Source organism: Odocoileus virginianus, chromosome 9 (genome assembly GCF_023699985.2).
Source record: "Odocoileus virginianus isolate 20LAN1187 ecotype Illinois chromosome 9, Ovbor_1.2, whole genome shotgun sequence".
NCBI lineage: Eukaryota > Metazoa > Chordata > Mammalia > Artiodactyla > Cervidae > Odocoileus > Odocoileus virginianus.
In genome coordinates this window covers 24206635-24233481 of record NC_069682.1, presented here as the reverse complement: position 1 = coordinate 24233481, position 26847 = coordinate 24206635, and the positions used below count along the sequence as shown (strand labels likewise).

The 26847-nt window shown below is 43.5% G+C and overlaps 1 protein-coding gene across 1 annotated transcript in view; it reads right to left on the bottom strand.

The window, feature by feature from the left end:
• GAD2 (glutamate decarboxylase 2) overlaps window positions 1-26847 on the bottom strand; it is a 67172-nt gene that overhangs the window by 37214 nt on the left and 3111 nt on the right. Inside the window, exons 5-8 of the mRNA XM_020911657.2 lie at window positions 22171-22261; window positions 21509-21621; window positions 16154-16269; window positions 1985-2064 (exon numbers count right to left, since the gene is read on the bottom strand). Of these exons, the coding sequence (XP_020767316.1) occupies window positions 1985-2064; window positions 16154-16269; window positions 21509-21621; window positions 22171-22261 (400 nt within the window). The remainder of the gene's footprint in view (window positions 1-1984; window positions 2065-16153; window positions 16270-21508; window positions 21622-22170; window positions 22262-26847) is intronic.

Here is a 26847-nt window from a genome sequence, read left to right as displayed (position 1 = left end):
CAGCTATTTTTTCCATATAATTCACACTTCACCTCTAGCAGACTCTTCCCTGCGCAGTTAAAGATGTCTTAAGCCCCCTTGGGCTTCCGGGTAGCTCAAACAGTAAAGAATCTGTCCACAATGTGGGAGATCTAGGTTCAATCCCTGGGTTGGGAAGATCCCCTGGAGAAGGGAACGGCAAACCACTCTAGTATTCCTGTCTGGAGAATCCCATGGACAGAGGAGCTTTGTGGGCTACGGTCCATGGGGTCGCAAAGTGTCATACACAACCGAATGACTTCCATTTTCTGTCACACTTGCCTTTCTTTAAGCCCCCTTCCTTAAAACAACCCAACCCAAACCACTTTGGACTCCGTCCAGCTTCCACCCTGCATCCTCCCCTTCATGGCTCAACCTCTGGAAACATCTGGCTTTTTTCTCCATTTCCTCCTCTCCACTCAGCCTTGAACCCACTGCAAACTGCCTTCCAGTCTCAACCCTCTACTGAAACTGCTCCTGCCAAACTCACCAGCCCCCTTCTTATAAGGAGAGCTGAGAGGCAGGTGTTGACCCTCATTTCATCTACTGGTGGCATCTGATGCAGCAACCACTCCACAGGCTTCCCTGGTGGCTGAAACAGTAACCTGCCTGCAGTGCAGGAGACCCGGGTTTGATCCCTGGGTCAGGAGCATGCCCTGAAGAAGGAAACGGCAACCCACTCCAGTATTCTCGCCTGGAGAATTCCATGGACAGAGGAGCCTGGCGGGCTCACAATGAGGGGTCACAACGAGTTAGACACGACTGAGCAACTAATCCTTTCAGCTTTCAACCACTCCTAGAAACACTCTCACAGCCCTGGGTCCTGATTCTCCTCCACCTCTGGCTGCCCCTCCTTAGTCCACGGCAGCTGCTCTCGCTCCGCCTGTCCCGGACACGTGGGTTCCCCTGACTCTCGCCCAGGCCCACTCTGCACGGCTCCCATCACACATCGTCTGACCTCCAGGCTGATGCTTCCGTTGGCCACCCTGACACCTTCACTTGGACGTCTCATAAGCTCTACAAACTCAGCATCTCCACTTCAGGGGGCGGGGGGGATGGTTCCTGGCTTCGAGAATAGCACCGCGTGGACTTAGCCAGGAAGTCTGGTGTTCCCTCTCCTCTCAGCTGTCAACCTGCACACCACCCCCCACCCCCGGGTCAGTCAGTAATTCCTGTCAATTCCAGCACTTCCTCTCCACTGCTCCTCCCCAGGTCAGCCCACCCTCCTTCTGCTGACAGGACCTTTCCCCATTTGGGTCATATACAACCAGGGAACTAGGATTATGCCTTATGATTTTCTAGAGCCTAGTGACATGGTAAAGTGATCATACATATCTCTCTAATAAATTCATATGAATAAATGGTGAATTGAGTAGCTTCCTTTTAATTTAGTGGAATTTCTTATTCAATCCTTTTAACACTAAATGTATTTTCTTACATTTTAACCTCACCTTTATCCAGAGTACCTAAGAAGTTTGGGTACCAGATTAAGACAGGGAGTTTTCCTAAGCTTTCCAGAGCTCTTTGGCTCAGACTCTGAGCTGATGAGTTGCTGGAGGCATTATTTACCTTCTGCTCCCTAAACTATCCCCCTCCTGTAATCACTCCATCAAGTTCACACAATCTGTGGTGCCTGGAGGGATGACACCTCCATAAATCAGTTCTCAACCCGTTGGCTGCTGCTTAAGTGCCCAGATGATAAATGTCCTTCTGCACCTTCTCAGTGCAGAAAATTCTGGTTGATTCAGCAAGGTTTGGATTCAGTCAAAGGCTGTGAATGCCTCTGCATCATTGAGGAAACACGTCCCAGGACTCCAAGCAAGAGGGAAAAAGAAACAGCAAAGACCAGCAGCTGGCAAAGAGGCAGGTTTGTGCCCTACAGGTCATCACCTGTTTTTAGACTTTTAAGGTGTATGTACACAAACTGCAAACTGCTAACCAACAAGGGTTGCAGATTCATGCTCACCTTTCATCACATTTAATCAGAATCACACTGTCTGTTCCAATGCCCAAGGCTGCAGCTCCCTTCTTGAGAGAAAAATGGCTCTGTAAAAGAAACCATATCTGTAATTAGTTGCAAATAAAGTCAAGAGCCATTTCCTTGGCTGTTTTTCTTTTTTCCTTTTCTCCTTTTGTTTCTAACATGTCCCTCCAAAGCCTGAATTGATGAGAAAAGATGGGATCCTTCATTTAACCTTTTTTTTTTTCAATTGTGGTGAAAGGCACATAATATGAAATTTATCATCTTAACTATTTTAAGTCTCTAGGTCAATGGCATAAAATATATTCACATTTAATGAATGTGAGCAACCATTTGAGCAACCATCACTACCATCTATCTCCTGAGCTCTTATCATCTTGCAAAGACTGACACTCTGTATCCATTAAACAGCAGCTCCCCATTTTTGGAAGACTTCTAGCAAAAAGACTATCAGGTATCACCACAGTGATAATCTATTCTTCATTTAAGAATTTGTGGAAGCATCCCTGGTGGCTGGCTCAGATGGTAAAGAATCTGCCTGCAATGCAGGGGACCCGAGTTCATCCCAAGTCAGGAAGATCCCCTGGAGAAGGGCATGGCAACCCACTCCAATAGGCTTGCTTGAGAAAGCCCATGAACAGAGGAGCCTGGCAGGATACAATCCATAGCGTCACAAAGAGCTGGATACAATTGAGCAACTTTAACTCTTCCAGTTTTTATTTTTTCCTGTTAAACAAGCTGAATTAAATCTCCCTATTACAGGACTTGTCAGAGCCTTTAATAGGAAAACATATGCGGCAGGTCTTCAAGGTAGATCTGTTTTGCTATGATTCTTGTGTTTATTTGCCAATGGAACCCCGTTAGCGAGAAGCACTCGACTTGACCAGACCATTCACAGCACAGGAGAAGAGAGGCTCCTTCACGCTGGATGGCCCACCCTTCTCTCCAGCAGTGGTTCCCAAACTGCAGGATACATCACAATCTCCTGGAGGGCTTGCTCCTACCACTCTACTTTCTATCTTGATGAATTTGACTACTTTAATACCTCATGTCAGTGGAACCATACGGTAATTATTTTTTGTGTGTGTGCGACTGGCTTATTTTATTAGCATAATAGCCTCAAGGTTCATCCATTTTGTAGCATGTGTCAGAATTTCCTTCCTCTTTAATGTCAAATCACATTCATCTTAGATTTCCCAGGTGGTGCAGTGGTAAAGAATCTGCCTGCAATGCAAGAAGAGCAAGAGATGTGGGTTCGATCCCTGGGTTGGGAAGATCTCCTGGGGTAGGAAATGACAACCCGCCCCAATACTCTTGCATGGAAAATCCCATGGACAGAGCAACCTGGTGGGTTACAGTCCATGGGGCCACAAAGAGTCAGACATGACTGAGCACACACTGCATATTCACCTTACGTACACACAACACTTTAGTGTTTCATTCATCTCTCAATAAACACTTGGGTTGCTTTCACCCTTTGCCCTCGTGAATAAGGCTGTGATGAACATGGATGGATAATTATCTCCTTGAGTTTTGTTTTTAACTCTTTTGGCTATATACCCAGAAATGGAAATGCTGGATCATAAGGTAATTCTGCTTCTGAGGAACAGCCATATTTTTTCCTTAGCAGCTGCATTTTCCTTTCTCACTGGCAGTGCACAACAGTTTCAGTTTCTCCACACCCTTGTCAATGGTTGTTGTTTTCTGTTTTCTGCTAACACTCATTTTGGTAGGTGTGGGGTGATACTTCATTATGATTTTGCTTTTTATTTACCTAATCATTAGTGATGTCATTTCATGGACTTACTGGCCATTGGTACATTTCTTTGGAGAAATGTCTACAAGTTCTTTGCCCATTTTTGAAGGGGGTTGTTTGGATTTTGTTGCTGTTGAATTCACTTGGGCTTTTGCATGAAGATAACAAGATCTTGGAAATTATTTTTTTTTTTAAATTGCTAGGTGGCTTAGTGGTAAAGAATCCACCTGCCAAGCCAGAGACACGGGTTCAGTCCCTAGGTTAGGAAGATCCTCTAGGAATGAAATGGCAATCCATTCTAGTATTCTTGCCTGAAAAATCTCATGGATAGAGGAGACTGGAGGGCTATAGTCCATGGAGTTGCAAAAGAACTGGACATGACTGAATGACTAAACAACACACAGTAATCCATGCCAATCTCACACACAAGGCATCAGAACACAGCAACAGCCTCCAGCAGCTGTGTATTGTATGGCTCCCAGACTTATATTTTGCTACTCAGATTACATTCACTTTTTTTCAAGTCCAGTGAAATTATGTGCCCTCAAGGAAGAGAAGTTGGCCTGAAACCCAGCACTCTTTCATCCCAGACTCATTGGAGGGGCTATTTGTGGTGGAGATGACTGTCCAGCCCAGGGTGTGATCAGGATGGAGGCATCAGTCACTGGCTTGGGCAAACACTGCAAGTAGGAAGACCACCCTGATGAGCGGAATCTTTGTGATTTGGTTATGCATTCTTGCTAAGAATCTGAATCATTTCAATGGCTGTAATCACTGTGCATTCTAAAGAGCAGAGAGGATCCAACCTTGCCCAGCTGTACTACGCCTTCGAGCAGCCTCCTACTATTAAATACAGGTCATTAAGCTGTTCAAAAGGAGAGCTGCTTCCTCAATTTACATCTGCAAAGGGTGGCTGCCTTGAATTTTAAATGATGGCTCCAGAGTGTGTTCTCCAATGTATGCTTTGGACTTCTTCGAATTCTCAAATGTGCAGCCTAGGAACTGGTAACACACATACTTCTATGTGTGTGTGTGGGTGTGGCTAATAAGCAAGAAGAAATCACATTTATAACAGTAGCAAACACTATAAACCAATAAATGAGGAGTTGAATAGAGGAGTTTTAAAAAGCCCAGTGCAGTTAACAGTAGTGATGGGAAGGAGTCCCTAGTCTCATTTTACAACCTCAGGAAGACAATGTAGACAATCATTACCAAGATACCTGGGAACTAAGAAAGTTTAGTTGTATTTGGAAAGAAGCATGGCTTCCCCACCAAAAAAAAAATGTTCTCTCTAACGTAGTCACCGGTTCCTTGGGTGACCCCCAAAGGAAGACACCCAGGGGAAAACGGCCTAAGTCTGCTCCTACCAGGGAGGCACAGAACGGAGGTGCCAGCTGCCCTGCTGAGCAAGCACACACCCCCCAAACTAGGCCCCTCAGTGAGTGAGCTTGTAAGCACTGTTAAAACCCAACACAAACAGAGACTTGAAAATTCCCTAGCAGACAAAACCAGCTCAATTTATCTGATTTTGCAAGACAAGTGAGGCTCACTTGACGGTTTGCTTTTCAAGGATGCCTCTGAAAATCATGAGACTTAAATCATTCTCCCCATTTATAGGGGCTTCCCTGGTAGCTCAGCTGGCAAAGAATCTGCCTGCAATGCAGGAGACCCCGATTCGAGTCCCGGGTCAGGAAGATCCACTGGAGGAGGGAACGGCTACCCACTCCACTATTCTTTGGGCTTCCCTGGTGGCTCAGATGGTGAAGAATCCACATGCAGTGTGAGAAACTTGGGCTCGATCCTGGGTTGGGAAGATCCCCTGGACAAGAGAAAGGCTACCCACTCCAGTAGTCTGGCCTGGAGAATTCAATGGACAGAGGAGCCTAGCAGGCTACAGTCCATGGGGTCGCAAAGAGTCAGACATGACTGAGCAACTTTCACTTTTCACTTTCCCCCATTTACAGGTGGGAACCATGAACCAGCTCCCTTTCACCAGAAAATTTTAATACTGTAACCAAGCGCTGTGGGGAATCAACCGTTAGTCCTCCACATTATATAAGCTGCTCTGTAGCGACGACCTCTGAGCTGCGTCGCTCGCAGTTCGCAAGGTATCTTATTGATATGTGTACCGTAAACTTTTGGGCTTCCCAAGTAACTCACCGGTAAAGAAATGCTTGCCAATGCAGAAGACTCGGGTTCTATCCCTGGGTTGGGAAGATCCCCTGGAGAAGGAAACGGCAATCCACTGCAGCATTCTTGCCTGGGAAATCCCATGGACAAGGAGGCCTGGTGCACTACAGTCCATGAGGTCACAGCATCTGACACGATTTAGTAGTAGCACCATAAACATATATTATTAGTGATTCACTGGTTTCTGGTTTTTTTTTTTTTTCTCCTGAACTTTGACAGCACTAAACAGCTAAATGGCACACTGAGGATAAATAAGAGATCTGATGCACCGGTCAATGAAAGGAAGTAGCCTTGTCTGGTCTTTAATGAGGAAGAATGGGGATTCTCAAGTGAGGGGCAATTACCGAGGATAATTGATCACTGTACCAAATGCCACACATTTAAAGGAAAAACACACACCCAAATAGGAAGCTTCAAGAAGGGGAACAAAGGCATGAAAAAGAAAGTTAGGTACCAAACACTAAGTCCACTTACACATTTTCAGGAGAGGGAACAGGGAAATAGCTAAATGCTATCTACAAATACGGGACTTTCCTGGTGGCTCAGTGGTAAAGAATCCACCTACCAATGCAGGAGACACAAGTTCAATCCCTGAGTTGGGAAAATCCCCTGGAGAAGGAAATGGCAACCCACTCCAGGATTCTTGCCTGGGAAATCCCATGGACAGAGGAGCCTGGCAGGCTACAGCCCATGGGGTTGCAAAGAGGTATGACTTCACACTAAACAACAACAACATCCACAAACAGCCAGCGACCTAAGAGAGAAGGAATTTGAGAGGGGAAAAAAGAGACTACCTAGTGAGGAAGAAACAGTAAGGACAGCTTAAATGGCAGGATGCCCTGAGCCTGTGAGAATACCAGGAGAAACATCTTTACTCCTTGGCACCGTGTTGAACAGAACCCCTTGTAGATAAACCAGAGCAGAGCACAGTATCCTGAAGGCTGAGGAGCCCGGGAACCAGGTATCTAGAGAGAGATTTACCTCTCAGCTGGAAGGTCTACCAGTCATCCTTGGATTTGATCTTTTCTTACCAATATAGCCTTTCTGTTTGTGAGAGGAGTGAACGGTATTGTGTGTGTGACAGAGAGAGACAGAGAGAGACAGAGAGAGAGAGAGAGAGAGAGAGAGTGTGTGTGTGTGTGTGTGTGTGTGTGTGTGTGTGTAGGCACACAGATCAGAGGGGGGTAAATTATGCATCCTTACACTTCACAGATGCCCAGCAAGGAAATCTTGAAGCCCAGCCTATGACTGAGCTGGAATCTGCTCCTTTAGCCCCTCCTCTTGCCCCAAAGCCCCTCCCCCACCACCAGATAATGAACCAGTAGCCCTTCCCTGTCCTCCTGCTACCCCACACCCCTTCCTGACCCCCCTCGTTTGCCTCCTATACTGACTCAGACAAGCTGGTCACTCTTGCTCCTGCTTCTGCTCGTCAAATGGACTAAAAGAGCACCCCGCTTTGGAAAGCATCTGATGGACAAAGGAGCTTGTACTGTGGGAGCCCAGAGTACAAGCTCATTGGTTTCTGATTATCACGATTTGGTGGAGGGGAGAGGATGTCCCACCATGTTCTTGGAGACTCCATGTGAGTCAGTGGTGATACGATCTGCATACGAGGCATTTCTGTGCAGCTGCCACCTTATTATTTGCACTCAAAGCTATAAAGTTACCCCACTGTGAGTCTGTGCCCTAAGTATGTTTTAAAAGAAATGAATGGCATGTACCAGGATTAAGTAGACCCAACAGTGGTGTGTGGTGACAAACGTGAACACCAGCACTAAGCATGCATCCAGCCGCATGAAAGCAACTATTTCCCTGATTCTGGGATCCTGAGAAGAGTGGAATGAGAATGTGTAATGAAAAGAGGTCATCTGGCATGGAAAGAACCTGAATGTCCATCAACAGATGAACAGATAAAGAAGATGTGGTACATAGGTATATAACAGAAACTTAGCCATAAAAAAGAATGAAATAATGCCATTTGCAGCAACATGGTTGAAACTAGAGATTATCATACTAAGTGAAGTAATTCAGACAGAGAAAGACAAATACCATATGATATCCCTTATATGCGGAATCGAGAATATGACACAAGTGAAGTTATCTATGAAACAGAAACAGACTCACAGACATACAGAAAAGGTGGGGAGGGATGGATTGGGAGCTTGGAATTGGTAGATGCAAATGATAATATATAGGAATGGACAAACAACAGGTCCTACTATATAGCACAAGAAACTATTCAATATCCTGTGATAAACCATAATGGAAAAGGAAATGAAAAATAATGCATATATGTGTATAACTGAATCACTTTTCTGTACAGCAGAAATTAACACAACATTGCAAATCAACTGTACTTCAATTAAAAAAAAATTAAAGAAAAAAAAAAAAAAGAAAGTGGTTCCTTGAGATAACATGACCTGGCTCTAGTTAGGCAAGTTATTCTCTCATTGAGTCATCATTTGTTCAGCTGCAAGGATAAATTCTTACCTTGAGAGTTGGTGTGAGAAGCATAGCTATTGACTGGGAAGGGCCCACAGGTCGCCCAGCATTGATAAATGCTCACAAAATTGTGGTCCTTCTCCAGCCTATCACTTAACGTAATACCACCCTCAGATATCCCTGGGTAACCTGAGCAGAATTTTGAAGTCTTCAAACAAAACTAATGTCAATTCACTTTATGTCATAAAATAAGCATATGCCAAATTGGAGCATCTGAAAAAAAAACTCTCCAAATCATACAAGCAACAACAGAGAATCCAAACTATCTTAAAGCTGTGACTACTTGAGTATTGCTTGGTGTTTTGGGGGAAAGTGAAAATGTTAGTCACTCAGTCATGTCTGACTCTTTGTGAACCCATGGACCGTAGCCCTCCAAGATCCTCTGTCTTGGAATTCTTCAGGCAAGAATACTAGAGTGAGTTCCCATTCCATTCTCCAGGGGATCTTCCCAACCCTGGGATTGAACCGAGGTCTCCCACGTTGCAGGTACATTCTTTACCATCTAAGCCACCAGTGAAGTGTTTTGGGGGAGGTGCCATTATCCATCTTAAGAAAATAACTGACCCCCAGATATGCCTTTACCTTGCCCCCCTGGAGGTGCTCAGCTCTCTACCTGTGGGGACACCAGTGGGTGGCTGGTTACAAGGGCAGTGTTGGTTGACATTGGTGGAGTGTTTACTAAACGCCAGGCACTGTATTAGCCCATCTCGTCCTCCCAACAACTCCCAACAATACGTGAACTGGGTATTGTAATCCCTGTTTTACAGATGAGGAAGAAATGAGCTAAGTAATATCCTGGGAGGGACAGAGCAGGCCCTGTCATCATTCCTAGTCCATCCCAAAGCTTATAGGCTTTATCCACTAACCTGAAGAAAAACAGGCCTATCCAGTGACTCCTGACCTGGCACTTGGAGCAAGGGAGAGACACCCATCAGACGAGGAATGTGACTCAGAGGCACTGGGAGGGGTGAACATCCTCTTCTTCTCATCTCTGACAGCACAACGCTGGCTCCTTGAGAGCCAACATTGGGTCTGTTCTGTTCACTGCTGTCTCCCCAGTGCCTGGCATCCAGCAGCACTGAGTGAGTGGAGGAAGGAATAAAGAAAACATCTCAATGCCCAATGGATGGATTTCTGCTTTTCTGCCTCATTCCTCATCTCCTATTGCAGGGAAAATGTCCCCAAGAGAGGCAACACTTAGATTTTACAATCATTTACACAATGGACAGGGAAGCCTGGCGTGCTGCAGTCCATGGGATCACAATCAGCCATGACTGAGCGACTGAACTGAACTGACATGACTCTCAGGTTCTTTCTGAAGAGGAGGTTTTGATGGGATTGGGTAGAGGAGAAGATGGCACCGGGGTGATGAAGACCCTCCAAGGAAAAGGCAGGAGGAACACACAGCTGGAGCAGGGGCTGCCAAGTGACCTGAATTTGGTTCACTAGTTCACTTACTGAAAGGTCAGTCAGTGTGTCTGTCTAATGAGGAGCATAACATGGGAGCTTTTTCCAAGCTGCCCAGATCACCATTCATTTTTTGTTTTTGCTTTTACATTTCCCCAATTCTTTATTTTCCAGTATTTATCATTACTTTTGTGAGAGGACTTACATCATTATTAGATTAAAAGAATAAGTTGTAAAGGAATATATGAATAGTTCACTGTCAACAAGAAGTTGTTAAAGCCTTATTATTCATATTTATTGAATAATTTAGAATTACATTCTTTCTAAAATTTAAGTTGAATTTTACAAAGCCAAACAATTACTTCAATACACCGTTCATTTTTTAACATAAAAGACATCTATTGTCATTGACCTTTATTGAGCCCATCTTTGCATGAAATGTTCTCTTGGTATCTCTGCAGAAGATATTAAGAAGAGGTGGCAAGAATACACAGAAGAACTGTATAAAAAAGATCTTTATGACCCAGATAATCACAATGGTGTGATCACTCACCTAGAGCCAGACATCCTGGAATGTGAAGTCAAGTGGGCCTTAGGAAACATCACTACAAACAAAGCTAGTGGAGGTGATGGAATTCCAGATGAGCTATTTCAAATCCTGAAAGATAATGCTGTGAAAGTGTTGCACTCAATACGCCAGCAAATTTGGAAAACTCAGCAGTGGCCACAGGAATGGAAAAGGTCAGTTTTCATTCCAATCCCAAAGAAAGGCAATCCCAAAGAATGTTCAAACTACCATACAATTGCACTCATTTCACACACAAGTAAAGTGATGCTTAAAATTCTCCAAGGCAGGCTTCAGCAATACGTGAACCATGAGCTTCCAGATGTTCAAGCTGGTTTTAGAAAAGGCAGAGGAACCAGAGATCAAATTGCCAACATCTGCTGGATCACTGAAAAAGCAAGAGAGTTCTAGAAAAACATCTATTTCTGCTTTATAGACTATGCCAAAGCCTTTGACTGTGTGGATCACAATAAACTGTGGAAGATTCTAAAAGAGATGGGAACACCAGACCACCTGACCTGCCTCTTGAGAAACCTGTATGCAGGTCAGGAAGCAACAGTTAGAACTGGACATGGAACAACAGACTGGCTCTAAATAGGAAAAGGAGTACATCAAGGTTGTATGTTGTCACCCTGCTTATTTAACTTATATTCAGAGTACATCATGAAAAACGCTGGGCTTGAGGAAGCACAAGCTGAAATCAAGATTACCAGGAGAAATATCAATAACCTCAGATATGCAAAGGACACCACCCTTATGGCAGAAAGTGAAGAGGAACTAAAAAGCCTCTTGATGAAAGTGAAAGAGGAGAGTGAAAAAGTTGGCTTAAAGATCAACATTTAGAAAACTAAGATCATGGCATCCAGTCCCATCACTTCATGGCAAATAGATGGGAAACAGTGGAAACAGTGTCAGACTTTATTTTATTGAGCTCCAAAATCACTGCAGATGGTAACTGCAGCCAAGAAATTAAAGGATGTTTACTCCTTGAAAGGAAAGTTATGACCAACCTAGATAGCATATTAAAAAGCAGAGACATTACTTTGTCAACAAAGGTCCGTCTAGTCAAAGCTATGGTTTTTCCAGTAGTCATGTATGGATGTGAGAGTTGGACTATAAAGAAAGCTGAGTGCCAAAGAATTGATGCTTTTGAACTGTGTGTTGGAGAAGACTCTTGAGAGTCCCTTGGACTGCAAGGAGATCCAACCAGTCCATCCTAAAGGAGATCAGTCCTGGGTGTTCACTGGAAGGACTGATGTTGAAGCTGAAACTCCAATACTTTGGCCACCTGATACGAAGAACTGACTCATTGGAAAAGACCCTGATACTGGGAAAGATTGAGGGCAGGAAGAGAAGGGGACCACAGAGGATGAGATGGTTGGATGGCATCACCGACTCAATGGACATGAGTTTGGGTAGGCTCTGGGAGTCGATAATGGACAGGGAGGCCTGACATGCTGCATGCAGTTCATGAGGTCACAAAGAGTCGGACATGACTGAGCGACTGAAATGAACAGGAACTCACCTGATTGTCATTGAAACCCTCTCAAAAAGTATTGCTATCTGAAAATCATCTTTCTAAAGCAATCAGGAGAATCATGGAAGTGGGCTGAGGTCATGAGGGGTCTCAGCAGAACACCGGTGATGATTCCAGGAGACGCAGACCCACCCTGGACCTGGCATGTGACAAGTGGAGTGAGTGAGTTATGGTGATTTATCTGAAAGATCCCAGTGTCTGCTGTGATTATAAGGAACATTTTTCCTAGATGTGATTATGCTGCTTCATTGAAGCTATTTCTGGAAGAGCTTGTGTCACATGAGGAAATAAGAGGAATTTGGAATTAAGCTCGTGGTTGGGGCTTTCAAAAGATTTAGAGAGAGAGATGAATTACCAGGCTGTGATCTTAGCTTCCCTCTAAACCTGCTTTCAAGAAAGGACCTAAAATTCATCAGATTAATTTTTTCTGGGCTCTTCTGTCACTGAGTTTGATGAGATTCCAGCACAGGATGAATACTGAACCACATGATCTTTAAGATCATTTCCAATTTTGTGATTCTATATTTCAGAGGAAAATAATCTTGGCACTCCTAACCCCTAACTTAACACTATCTCATTTCAACTTAGTGATTTATAGTCTTCTGTTCTTCATCGCCATACTCTTTGTCTGCTTTAATCTTAGGCGAATTTCAAGCACCCAGTTTGTTTTGAACAAACAAAACCAGCTTGCCCTCCTCATCAGTTAGGGAAAGTTCTAGTCTGCTTTTGTGGCCAGAGAAGTGATGGGTAGCTTTTTGCTAGATGAGTTGTTTTTGCTAGAAAACAACAGATGACCCTCTGCCTTCTGAATGTGTGAAGTTTCTCGCTGGATGCTGGAGGATGGCAGTTTCTCAACACCATTTTCATCTGTATGGCACTAACCTTGTCCAGTTACCAACTCCCTGCTCATAATAGAAGAAAGGACAGTAACCAGCTCAGTTCGATAGATCAGGAAATTATATTAACGTCAGAATAATCAATATGAAGAAAATAGGATTTGAGGAAAGCTGCTTCCAATGAATGTAGAACAGTCAGCTAGTGTGGCTCTCTGGTCAGCCAGCCTAGGAGCTGAAAGCACAGTGCTGGAATTGTTAGAAAACTGAGGCTCCAGAGCAGATGCTGCCATTGCCTGGGTGTGAAAGCTTGGGCAAAATATCTTCCATCTCTGGGGCTTGACTTCTTCATCCATAAAACAAGGAGGTGGTGGTGTTTTTCAAGTTACCTAATATTTATGTAGAGCTCCCTACATCCCAGGCATTGATGAAAGTGTTTTTTAAGGCTTTCATTCCATTCTCGCAAAGTCCTTTGACTTGGGAATTCTCTAGGAGCATAACAAGAGACAATAATGGAGGCAGTTCACGACTCAGCCACTGGCCACTCCTCTCCCCACCTGACCCACACAGCACCCCATCCCACCCCACTCCTGTCTCCCTGCAGGTCAAGGGATTCAGGAAAGAAAGCTCCATGCAGAGTTGGAAACTAGCTTGTGGAATGGATATGCTGAGATCTGATTTGGTAATTTTCTTTCTTCAGCCTGTGAAGGTCTATTTCTGGGGCTGGTGGAGACAGTGATTGCAAAATTCACTAAGACTAAGGAAAGATCCAGCATGCCCCGAAGTTGGAAGGAGCAGTACAAAAGGATGAATGGGATGGAATGGCCCGGAGGCCTGGAGCCCAGAGGCAGCTAGACATGGAGGTTATGCTAACACTTAACTTGAAGCTTCAAGGGCAGGACTCACTTTTAAGGGCTCATATGTCCAGAATGCCAAACTGTTATTCTCTCAGTTGGGTCCGACTCTTGCCAGGCTCCTCTATCCATGGAATTCTCCAGGCAAGAATAATGGAGTGGGTAACCATTCCTTTCTTCAGGGGATCTTCCCAACTGAGGGATCGAACCCAGGTCTCCTGCCTTGCAGGCAGACTCTTTACCATCTGAGTATGAATTTGAACAAACTCTGGGAGATAGTGAAGGACAGGGAAGCCTGGCATGCTGCAGTTCATGGGGTCACAAAGAGTCAGACACAACTTAGCAACTGAACAACAACGAATGTCCAGAACAGCTTGGATCAAGTGCTCCAGGAGACACTGGAGTTCTTTAAATAAAGCTCTAAAACTCCCTTCCAGCCCAACCTATGGGTATCATGAAAGATATTTTAGGCTGGGGAGGGATGGAGAAGAAACAGTTTAGCATCACCTCATGTTAAGAAAAAAAGCTCTTGGTGGAAATCTGACTTGGGAAGGTATAAAATGTTAAAGCAGTCGATGAGCTGTGGTTTAGAAAACTCTATCATCATATTTTTAAAACTAGTTCCTACACTGGTGGCTGGGGCAGGGCCCTCACTGTTCTGGGAGTCAGGAAATTTATTTAATCCTGGCTCTATCTCTCTAGCTAACTACACCCTCTTCATTAAAAAAAAAAAAAAAAAATGCTAAGAACAACCTCTGTTCTGCCTGTCCCACAAAGTTGCTCTTTAATTAAATGAACATGTGTCTATTGAAAGTTGTAAACGGTCAATAACAATCAGATGTAAGGTCTTGCACATTAGAAGAATAGCTTATCTGTCAAAATAATTACTGATTTAGAGACAATTGGTATTTTAGCTCCATAATTTTCAAATCTTGCTCCATAATTATGGGCACAGATAAAAATACCAGAAGGAGGCGGAGAATTGAATGGTTGTTGTAGAATCATTTCTTTCTAAATCACCTTTCTTTCCTTGGAAAATGGAGAAGAGAGAGACCCCAAGTTGGCAATACCAAGGAACTAAGGTATATTAAATTATCCTCAGATCACATGACTAACTTTCTGAGCAACAGCATTAAATGAATTCACAACTAACCTGAGTGCAAGAAACTTGTGCAGAAACCAGAGAGCACAAGGAACGTGCTGACAGGTCAATCTCATTTCAGATGTGGAAACAGCAAGGAAACCCAAAGAGTAAGACACCAACGTAAGATTGCCTGGTGTTTCAAGCCCAAGAATACAGTAACGTGTAACTACTGAGGGATCCAAATTCACTTTAGGGAAATAGTCACTGGAAGACAAACTGCATTCTGGTTTTCTACCTTTGGGGAAGCTGAGAAATGAGAGCTATGTCATGGTGGGGAACCAGGCTTTGTGGACTGAGTACTGGGCTCCTCCACAAAGACGACCATATCCTAATCCCTTACATCTGTGAATTTGTTACCTTACATGGCAACGGGGACTTTGAAAACCTGATTAAATGAAGGATCTTGAGATGAAAGATTATCCTGTGTTATTAAAGTATAATCACAAGAGAAAGAGGGAAACAGGAGAGTCAGTCAAGAGAAGGAGAGGGGGTGATAGAAGCAAAGGCTGGGGTTGAGGGCAGGAATTTGAAGATCTGCTGTTGCTGCTTTTGAAGATGGAAGAAGTGGTCATGACCCAAGGCAGGCAGGCAGCCTCTAGAAATTGTAAAGACAAGGAAATGGATTCTCTCCTACAGTCTTCAGAAGGAACACAGCCCTACCTGACCCACTACAGATTTCTGGCCTCCAGAACTGTAAGATACTGAATTCATGTGGTTTTAAGCCACAAAATTTGTGGTAACTTGTTCCAGCAGCAATAAGAAAACATCAGGTGGTTTCAGGCTGTCCTCTTCTCTGCTAAATTTGATGCCTATAAATCAAGGAAGGGCATTCAACAACATGTTAAAACATGACTCAAAGTGAGATACTAAGGATAATGTGTTAAAATAAATCATTAGCTTCCTTGAATTCCATTTTTAGTGGAGTGGTTGTGAATTGTATTCACTGGCTTCCAAGGAAGCAAGAGGGCAGAATATCTGATGAGAATTTTCTAACAGGAAGCCTGTATCAACGGGATGCTTCACAGCTTTGAGTTCGGTACTGCACAGCACTGATGATCCATTCGAGTTCACAGTTACTCCGCCCTCTCTCCTCCTCCTGTTCCCCCAACACATAACCTTATTACAAAGTAGCGAGTATAGGACTGAGGGTTGAAAGCAAGCTGCTTTCACTGAGCATCTTCCTGAATTTCAAAGAGAAAGGAGCTCCCTGCACTGCACCACCCACCTGATCTCTCCCCCTCATCCTCTCTCAAGAAGCACCTTCTGGAAAGAGAAAACGTGGGGTAAAGTATTTCCAAATACCACTCCTTCAACCCAGGTTTTACGGAATATAACCTTAAACTTAGAAAGGACGTTGAACACCTACATGCTCAGACGTGAAGGCAATGAGTCTGGGGACGGCAGCCATCCCTTTCTCCTTGACTTCCGGGAACATCTTAAAGCGCGCAATCAGCATGGCGTACATGTTGGATATAGCGCCACCTAGAGGGCAGAGCAACAACAGTTACCTTTTCTAGTCATTGTTAACATTACGTCACAAGCAAGCAACATTAATTCCACTGACCTAGAGTCCTCCTTAGACACAGAAGAAAACCGTCTTACTGGTTGTGTTTTGAATTGAATCCTCAGACTCAAAGGCATTAGCCGAGAGGGTCCAAAGGAGTATTCGGCCCAACCCTAGGATGGATTCCAGCCCTCCACGCCCACGTCCGTCTCTGGGGACTTGGGGGTGGCTGGGCAGGGCGGGGCCGGGCGCACACTGCAGTGGACTCTGCTCTTACTAGGAGCCGTTTGAAAAGGCTTCTAAGAACTTAAAAAGTTGACTTCCTTCTCGGTTTGAGAGTAGGTCATTCTGCATTAGATCTGTGAAAATCCTACATATGTCCTCATGGAGAGGACATTTCATTTCAGCTCATGCAGCCCCTTCTATCTGAGCTGAAAAAGATCAGTTGCTATTAATATCGTGGACTGTTAACAATCCTTATAGAATGATAAACATCCAAGCCCATCTCATCACACTCATCTGTTAATTCCCCTCAGATGGCTCTTCCCTCTTAATGACATCATTGCAATATAATTTTAATGGTTACAATTTCATAATTAGGAAGACACACAAGGGGAGTGTTAAATCCATGTTGAACTACTTTTCATGTGCCATCCTAAGACTGTCAAGGATTTCATACCATAGAATTTGTGTCTTATAAGTAGAGTTTCATTTGACAAGCAAAGAAAAGTGAGCTTCTCCTCAGGATTGTTGGATAGTTGAGGATTTTTGTTTACCAGATAGAAGACAGAAAGTTGTGAAAGCAAATGAATATGCTGCTGTGGGAGCTGTGACAACATGATGAGGAGTGAAAACACAATGACCTTCCTCCCCAACCCAAAGGGGGACATGCCCGGGCTCTGCTACCATGTGAGTTCTCTCAGTTCCTTTCCCTTCTGGTGACTGTGGAGCAGGAGGGTTCTCTGTACCAAGCTGGATGGCCCAGGTAGGGTGATGATCTCTGCCTAGTGAGCCCTGGGGTCTGACACAAGCAGGCAACCTGGCACAGAGCAGGCATCACCCAGAGCCTGGCTCTATCATCAGTCAGAACTAGGGCAATTCCTACTGCTTCTGGACCTTAGAGACATGGGATAAATAGAATCCAGGTCAGGCCGGCTCTGAGCTGACACCTTGTCTAAAAGGCTGACTGGATAGGATGCTGCTGGGCATGGGACCAGCTTTTAGGCTGGACAGTTCCATGTGATGGGACTTTACTGGGCATCCCTACTCTCTACCTATCAGATGTCATGAGCACTACATGCTCCCCACTCCCAAATAAACTGTGACAACCAAAAATATCTCCAGACATTGCCAAATGTCCCCTGGGGACAAAATAACTCCCCATTGAGAATTGCTGCCCTCATTATTTTCAGAGAGGCTGGGGAGAAAGGAGGGAGGAAGAAAAAGGAAAGATGGACACAACAAAAGTACACCTCCCAGGACAATGATCCAGAGAGCAGCCTCCCACTCTTCTTCTCACAGCTCAGTCATTCTCCGTTTAAAGGTTTGGCAGCCCCAAGAGGGATAACGAGGCTTCTGGGTCTCTGGACAGAGCAGACTGCACTGTGTAATACAGGCAAGAGGACAGATGCATAAGCCCTACATGCTCTTATTTCCTGGAAGTCTTCCAAGAAAGGATGCAAAAACAAGTCCCAAACATTCTGAGAGTCCTGTTAGACAGGATCAGGTTTGTGTCTCCAAGCTTTCCCTTCTCCCCCTCGGCCCTTCAGGACATGCTGAGCAGTGGCGTTCTCCAGTTCCCTCTGACTCCCAGGTGAAGGTGACATCCCATAAACAGATTTCTTCTAGAAGTCTCTGAGAAATGGAGTCTTTCCTGCCATGTTCATAAACAAGGATATCACAATCATCAGCGTACTGCAGCCCTCCAATATGAGCCAGTGAGCCCCAAGGGCACTCAGGAAGGAAAAGAATACCTGTGGTCTGTGATCTGTGATCTGCCCCAAGGAAGGTCAGGATGTGAAAACCCAGGATACTGGCTCCAGATGGCTGAGATGCATATGAAAGGAATGATTTCAGTGAGTCCAAACTCTTGTATCTTCCCATTCATAGAAAAGCACTAAATTCCTTAATTTGGAATAGCTGGCTTCCTTTAATTAACAATAATCTTTGGACATTCAGACTACCAGCCCTTCATTGCAAAACTTTTGTATATCCTAGCTCCTCCCCTCCACTCCTCAGAGGAGGGTTACTTGAGATGCTGCCTCCTAGGCTTAAGTCCTAAAATTTTCCACCAAATAAAACATGACTCTCAACCATTAGGCTGCACATTTTTTTTTTTTTTTGGTCCGTCTCAAAGAACTTTCCATGAAGCATGACACCACTGGATGTTATAGATGAAAGTATAGAGAAACTTGGCTGAGCTGAGTATTCAAGCCATGGACCTAACCCTCCATGTCTAGTCCCAGGCAATGGGACTGTCAGATCTCAGACACATAGATATATGATTTTCCCTGTGTTCACCGCTTAAATCATAGACCCTTTCTCCCAGAAACAAGGCTGGATGCTACCCAGAAAGGCATCTGTTAGCAACTGAGAAAGCTATGATCCATTTCCTCTCTGTAATGCATTGTAGAAAGCAGAGCAGAAACAAGTTGCTAATGACCTTTTCTTCAGTCTCCTCCTGATTTTGCAACATCTACCTTACACTGTAGCTTCCCAGGTGGCTCAGAGGTTAAAGCATCTGCCTGCAATGTGGGAGACTGAGGTTCAATCCCTGGGTTGGGAAGATCCCCTGGAGAAGAAAATGGCAACCCGCTCCAGTATTCTTGCCCGGAGAATTCCTTACACTGTACACCTTACACTATAGTCTGGCATCTATAGCTTCCATCTTGGGAACTCAGAACACATGGATCTTCAGGATCCAAGGAAGGAGCCTCAGGATTGAGCTTAAATCTTCTCTACCTGATCATTCCCATCATTGATGGGGGTGGCAGCCCTTAGTCCATACCTGGCTTAGCACAACTGCCAAAGAGGAGTCTTTCTCTGGGTGTATATTTTCTGGGACAGGTGTGTTCCAAGACCAGCCAGGTAGGTTAGGCCTGGTTCAACTCCACTTAGTCAACTTTTCCAGGTCCACGGGAGCAGCTGTTCTCTTCCCACTACTGGGAACCAGGAACAGAGAGCCCAAGGAGCTCCCAGCTCCCTGGGGACAGCTCAGTCCCCCAGCCACTCTTACACAAGGAGGCAGAATAAAGGTAAAACAACGTTCATCTCTGAACTTTGCCTAGTTCCTCATGAAAAACACCTTAAAACATCAGTTCCAGTTAATGATAACAAACTTACCTCAGTCAGGGATAGTTTTCCAAGGGAACACTAAATGCTCAGTTCCCTTCAAAATGAAACTAGCCTAAAATTCGCATCACAGCTGGTGTACAATGATTTTTTTTAAGGCAAATTTTCCCTTTCATTTAACTAACACATTTTCCTTCAGCACCTGAAAACATATGCTATCTCTTTTAAAACAGAAAATGAAATAGCTGATCTGAGCTTGTAGATAAAGTTGCTGAATTTAAGACTTGGCCTTGAGGCCAGTTATTCCTCATCATGTCTTTTCTGTCTTTTCATTTCATTTTCTCTCTCCTTTGGTATCCCCCTGCCTTTGCAGATTTGCTAAAGAGGAATCACGACTTCGCCTTTGCTCTGCCGGACACGATGGCCGGTGTGGCTCTGGCCTCCCCAGCGGGGCCAGTCTCTGGGTACCAAGCTCCAGGACCAGCGACGCCCATGACTCCCCTCTCCTGCTGCTGAGGAGGTGACCGTCTGTGTGCCAGGTTTCTTTCTCACAGGGTCAGTGGCTCTCTCAATTCCCACTGCCTTCCTAGCTTCTAGTTCTCTGCATCAAACCAAAGTCACACACACAGATCTGGGAACCCAAAGCAGGACTTTCTGTCCCAGGCTGACTTTCGTGGCTGGAAGAAGTATACATAATAGAGCTTAGAATGCAACGGCTGGTGATAAAAGGCCGAGTGAGAAGGACTAAATGACCTCATAAAGAAAAAAAAAATGGGAAACCTCTGAAAGAAATCATTACCCTTTTCTTTTAGTGCTAAGAAACTGTCTTCCAGGCACTTTCTGTCCTACTTGAAAATTGTGTGGATCAGCTTCCCTGCTTGTTCCTTGAAAGGGACAGTGTACAAAGGCTCTGTTAAGTAAACTGTACCTGTTATTTGCCCTCAATCAGAGAATGCTTTATTCAGTGAGGGCACCCTTCTCCTTTCACTGACACTTGGGAAAGTACAATCCTTTATTCCCTAATTTGCTTATTAGGAATCTTTATTCCTTTGTTCCACACAATCCATGCATCCTGTATATAGGATCGCAGTAGAAGTACTGGGTTAATATCGTTGCTGATTATCCTCTAAACACAAAAAATTAATATCCAAGCATGGAGTAGTTGACTTGGATGCATGGTCAGTGGTCACATGTACTTAATCCCAATCTCCAGGATCTAATGCCTGATGATCTGAGGTGGAGCTGACAAAATAATAATAGAAATAAAGTGCACAATAAATGTAATGTGCTTGAATCATCCCCAAACCATCCCCCATGAAGGGTGCATGGAAAAATTGTCCTCCACAAAACTGGTCCCTGGTGCCAAAAGGTTGGGGACCTCAGGTCTATTTAACCTAAGCAGAAACACAGGCTAGATAATTAATCATTCCTATGTTCATAATAAAGTGAAAGCTGAGCACCGATGAATGGATGTTTTTGAGCTCTGGTGTTGGAGAAGACTCTTGAGAGTCCCTTGGACTGCAAGGAGATCAAAGCAGTCCATCCTAAAGGAAATCAATCCTGAATATTCATTGGAAGGACTGATGCTAAAGCTGAAGCTCCAATACTTTGGTCATCTGATACTTAGAGCCGACTCATTGGAAAAGACCCTGATGCTGGGAAAGACTGAAGGCAGGAGAAGGGGTTGACAGAGGATGAGATGGTTAGATGGCATCACCGACTCAATGGACATTGATGATTGATTTTGATGATGAATGATTTTGAACAAGCTCCGGGAGTTAGTGATGGACAGGGAAGCCTGGCTTGCTGCAGTCCATGGGGTCGCAAAGAGTCAGACATGACTGAGAGACTGAACTGAACTGATGTTCAAAATAAGGCATGACAAATCAGAAGAAAAATATGAAGAAAGATTAAAATATCACATACCAGGAGAAAATATCCCATCGCCAGAGCCCCCGGGCCAGCCAATGATTTCTCTCATTTTCTTTAGCGTGACATATTCCAAGAGCACGAATACTGGAGCAATTTCATAGGTGAACCTGAAACATAGTAATGGCCACTTTTGATGTCTGCCACTCAAAGGAATGATTCATCATTACAGTATCTACAGGACAATTTCCTTCTTCAAACCCTACTTTCACAAATGTGACAATTACAGCATTAAGCGGACAAAAAGGGTTTGCTCTGTTTCCTACATTCATAAGTCAAGAGTTTCAGTAATAGGTTTCATGCACAAGGGTCATTTATCATAGTGAATAAATACATTGCAGGGTAACATTATAACACTATCTAAAAGACAACATCTAGTACCATTTCTCTCTCATATGTAATAATACATCCAGTATGCCCCCAAAGTGTCCTTTTTGTTTTTAAAACATGATGCATAACTTTGATTGCATGAAAAAGAGGTCAGGACTATTTCCTTTTAAGGAAGAGTGAATATCCATACTCTTCTGAAGTTTGTGTCACTATTGTAGGGGCCACTTAAAAAAAAAGACTTTTTTTTTTTACATAAGAGGTAGAATAAAGATTATGAAATGTCATTAATAATTATCCTGGATTACACAAAAACATATTTAGCTCCTTACATGTTAGTGTTTGCTGTTGATGTCAGCCAGTCTGCTGCTAATCCAACCATATCCAGTCCGGTAGAAAGTTGATTGAAATACCTTGGATGCCCTGAATTAAATGGAACACCAGAATCAGGATGAGTCCATTGAAAATGAATGCCTCTGAAATACATGATTTCTCTAGATGAAGAATCTTGAAAGAGCCTTCAGTAATACGAAATTCATACTCAGAAACCCATCTCGCGCGCACACACACACACACACACACACACACACAGAGCAAAGGAGCATTTCCTTTAACAAGACAGACTGCTTGGTGTTGTGATATTTCTTAAAACACATGCTAAAAATCTTTCTTTAACCATACCCTATAAAAAGATAATAAATGTGGTTTGCAATGTGGACACTAGTTTCTTTTCTAGCATTCTTTCAATATATTTGCAGATTCAAATGCTGGGGCAATCCCAAGCTACTAAAAAATAGGCCACTTCTTGTTTACACTTGTGCTGCTAAAAAACCCTTTTCCATTAAATTGTGCTGGGAATCAGTCATATACCATGACATCTGCCAGGCATGCCAACATCCATATAATATCAGTGACAAATGGCTGATGATCAGAGAAGACAAGGCAAAAATGAGAAAATAGGACACTCTGTTGAGTGATTTACCCTGGATTCAAAAGGCAATGACTGTCTAAAGCTGGTATGCTGCTGCTGCTAAGTCGCTTTAGTCGTGTCCGACTCTGTGCGACCCCATAGACAGCAGCCTACCAAGCTCCTTCATCCCTGGGATTCTCCAGGTAAGAACACTGGAGTGGACAAATGTAATTCTTGTCTATTTTTTTCTACCTGAATATTTGATTCTAAACAACAGAGCTCCTTCGTAGTTGCAATTCAAAATAAAGTTAAATACAGCCAACATCCCTGTCTTGTCTACAAGATACATGAAGGTATAGTCAACGGATTGATCAGTCCCTCAATCAGGCTTGTCTAATTAACTTCTGGATTTCTCTAAAACTCTCTAAAGGGGTTGACACCCCAACACTCCTGAGGCTATTATTTAAAATGTGATTGTAAAGATCTCATTAGACTTCCATTTCTCTGTCCTACTCCGCATAAGCCTATCTATAAATCTGTGATGTTGTTTTGCAGCCAAAAGCCTGGAAGATTAACAATTCTGGAAACCGCTTCTTATTAAAAGGCGTCTGCCACTTACTGGACACCTGTCTGATGCCTGGGGATGTGACAGGCTCTCAGGCCAGCCTGGGCAAAACAAGATAAAGGTAGGCAATGGGGAGAGCAGAGACAAAAGTCAACACAAAGCTTATCTCAGGGACCCGGGGACTGCTGTCTTATCAGCCTCCAGCATGTGGCTAGATGAGTAGATGCTAAGAAGAGCTGGGAAAGAGCACATTTTAAAGAGACTGGGCAGCTCTCACTTATTCTCCAGTATGGCATTGTTTTACATCCCTATAGCCTTGCAGGGTGCCCTTTGAGCTTTTTGCTCTTTCCCAGGCTGTCTGACGCTGCTCCCATCAGTCTACAGGTCCACGGAAAGGGAAAAAGCCTTCCTGGCTGTGGCTGCCGCTGCTGTCTGCAGCAGCCCTCCACCCCTCTCTGCCTCATTGACTCCCCATTTCATTAGCGCGCACAGCTGAAATCATAGCTTTCACCTCCCTCTCGGTGCCCCTCCATTCCTCTTTCCCTAAGCCATTTCTTTGAAATGAGGAACCTAATAAGGATCAGCACATCTAGCCATTAATCGACTCTCTCAACTCCTATGCATTTTCTGGATGAATCTGGTATCTTTCACCTCACACCAAGTCTATGCACCCTTTGTCAGGAAAACCTCTGCATAAAACTGAGTGGGATCCCAAGACCTATGTCGTGCCCCAGGTTATCAGAAGGTCAGTTCACCCTGATGACTCCCTCTGGGAAACTATGGTAAGAAGTGCCACGCTGCAATTGCTTGGCTTCCTTCTTGTCTCAAATTTTGACCTTGGTCTGTTTCACCAAAATCTCTCCAGCCTCAAACTTTGCATTCGCTGATAATGATGTGGAAATATGCAGGGAGATAGTTTGACAGATCAGAACAGAATGTCCCCTTGGTTGCTGGCTTCCCATGAACTGTAGGCTGCTGGCAAATTCAGGCAGGGTTCCCTGAGACCTGCCTGCCTGCTGCCCGAGTCACCCTGGCACCCAGCTGCTGTTGCTGCCCCCACCCGGTCCTGTACTGCGAGTCAGCGCCCTGCCAAGGAGGCGAATGGCCATGCGCTGCCGCCTTGGAGACGGCGAGTTTGAAACCAGGCGCTGTTTGTGTTTCTGGACCGCTCCCCACAGATTAGCAAATGAGCCAAGAAGACTCTGTGAATAGCCAGCCCCAGGCAGCTCTGACCCTGGTGTCCACAGTCCATTGGGAAGGGGCCCCAAGTCAGTCCAGACTGTTCTCTCTAGACCAGCAACACACACCCACGGACGGCACATTTACTGATGCTTCAATCCCTTTGTCTCATGGCTGGGTTCATGAATCCCTCCACTCCCCAGCCGCCACCACTAACGCCAAACCTGATGACCCCAGCAAAGCCTAATTATTTCAGAACTTTATCATTCTCCACACTTTTCCACGTTCTATTCCAATATTTCTTAAAGAGGTAATTTTAACAATCAATAAAGACTTCCCTACCTCCCCCCTCTTCTCCCTAAGCCTGGAGTCCAAGTGGAAATTAGGTTATGGACTCTCAGTAGTAACATGCTTTTATAAAGGAGTATCCCAGGGAATATTAACACATATAATGGTAACAGTGACAGCAACTACTTCACAGAACTTAAATAGTACTAGTTGTCAAATACAAGTTATACATGAAACCTATAAACTTGCCAGTCAAAAAGGAAAGTGGCAGCTGTTAATTATTTGAAATGTTATTGGGAATGGGAGGAAGGACCAGAAGACTATTTGTGTTATAAATAATGTTGTACTGAATTAATATTGATATGCCTTGGTCAGAAATCCAACTTAATCATATTTTTTCTGATCTTTAAAAAAACATATTAGAGCTACACTGACCAACAGTTTCCCAAGCACTATGGCAAAATCTAAGTATTGAATTGGCCCATCTTTTCCCAACACTAAATGGAACATTGACAGAGCTATTGCTTTCATTGACCTGCAACTCTCATTATCTTAACTCTTTAAATTGCATTTCAGACCCCATCAGTGTTTAAGGATGAAGATATGAAAACACCTTTATAGATTCTTTTTGGCTTGGTAGCAATAAAAATAATAGGTAGCAAATTACTGTTAATGTATTAAAATGTTAGGTTGGAGAGTAGGTCAGACAAAAATGAATTAAAAGCATTGCTCAGGCTTGCACCTACAGATATACAAAAATCTGGAAGGAAAAAAACATCTTTAATGCCTAGTATATACCTCATGTGGATCCTCTGTCAATATAACTGAGAATGAAATCTAAGATGCCTTAAAAAAATCATACTCCATAGACTGAGTTTGATAGAAATCTCCAAGTTAAATTCTTTCTCCTATGTATTTAATTCTAAGTCTATAGTTTCACAAAAGTGGACAATGAGAGTATAGGAAATCAATTTTCCAAGGCTTCTATGCATATCTAGCCTGTCAATAAAAAGAATTCACGAAAACAAAAATATAGCAAAACAAAGGGCTAAAAGTCACACAACAAACATTCTTAAAATTTGTTTTTGATTAGAATGATACTGATAATTCATGTAATTCTAAATTTGCTGAGAAAAGGATCATGTTTCTAGAGTAATTAATGTTTTGTGATATTTTACATATTTATTTGTTAGCAAATGTTTCTAAGGCTACAAATCAATTTGGATCCACAAAGTCTTCCCTCCCTTCCAAATTTATTCATTCTTATTTTTATTGCTTTAATGAAGTCTATGGCCACCATGTATCAGGATGATTAGAGGCAAAGCAGAAAAGGCAGGGGCAATCATGACCCGGGGAGATGAATAGTTGATTTTGTGTAGCTAGAATGAAAGCTTAGAATACACTCACATATATGTTACACCTGGGGCTAAAAATGGATGGAGAATGGAGAATACTGTTTAAAAAAATAAACACAAAATACACTAAAAATATTGTCCCTAAGGATATCTGATTTCCCTCTATCTTTTTTTTTTCCCCTTTATCTTCTATACAAAGTGGTTAGGAAGCACATACATCCTTGTATAACATGGCTGAATTGTTAAGCTAGTTTGTATTGTGTTTTCTTTTGTGTACATTTCTTTAAAAATAGAGAAAAGCCAGAGGTCACATCTGAAGTCTTAGTCTCCTGAGACAATGCCAAAATATTACCTCTCTGCTTCAATCATTACACAGGATGATTTTTTTCCAGCACTGACCTCGTATTTGGGCTTTTGTTTGGATCATGCCTTTTACGCTTCCATTTCTAGATTCTCTTTCTTTTTTTCTTTCTCTATAGTAGAGTCACTTCTGCTGGCCTCTACCGACAAATGGTTGCTTCTACATCAGTGGATAATTTCCATGGCCAAATAGTGCAATGTAAAATCTGATGATTTATACTTAGGTAACATTTCCGACTTCAAACCATGAACAATAACAGTAAAGGATGCTTTTGACATTAATCATTCTAATTATCACTTTTTTAATGATGAAAATCACATTGTAAACTTGAAATTATCAATAACTCCATAA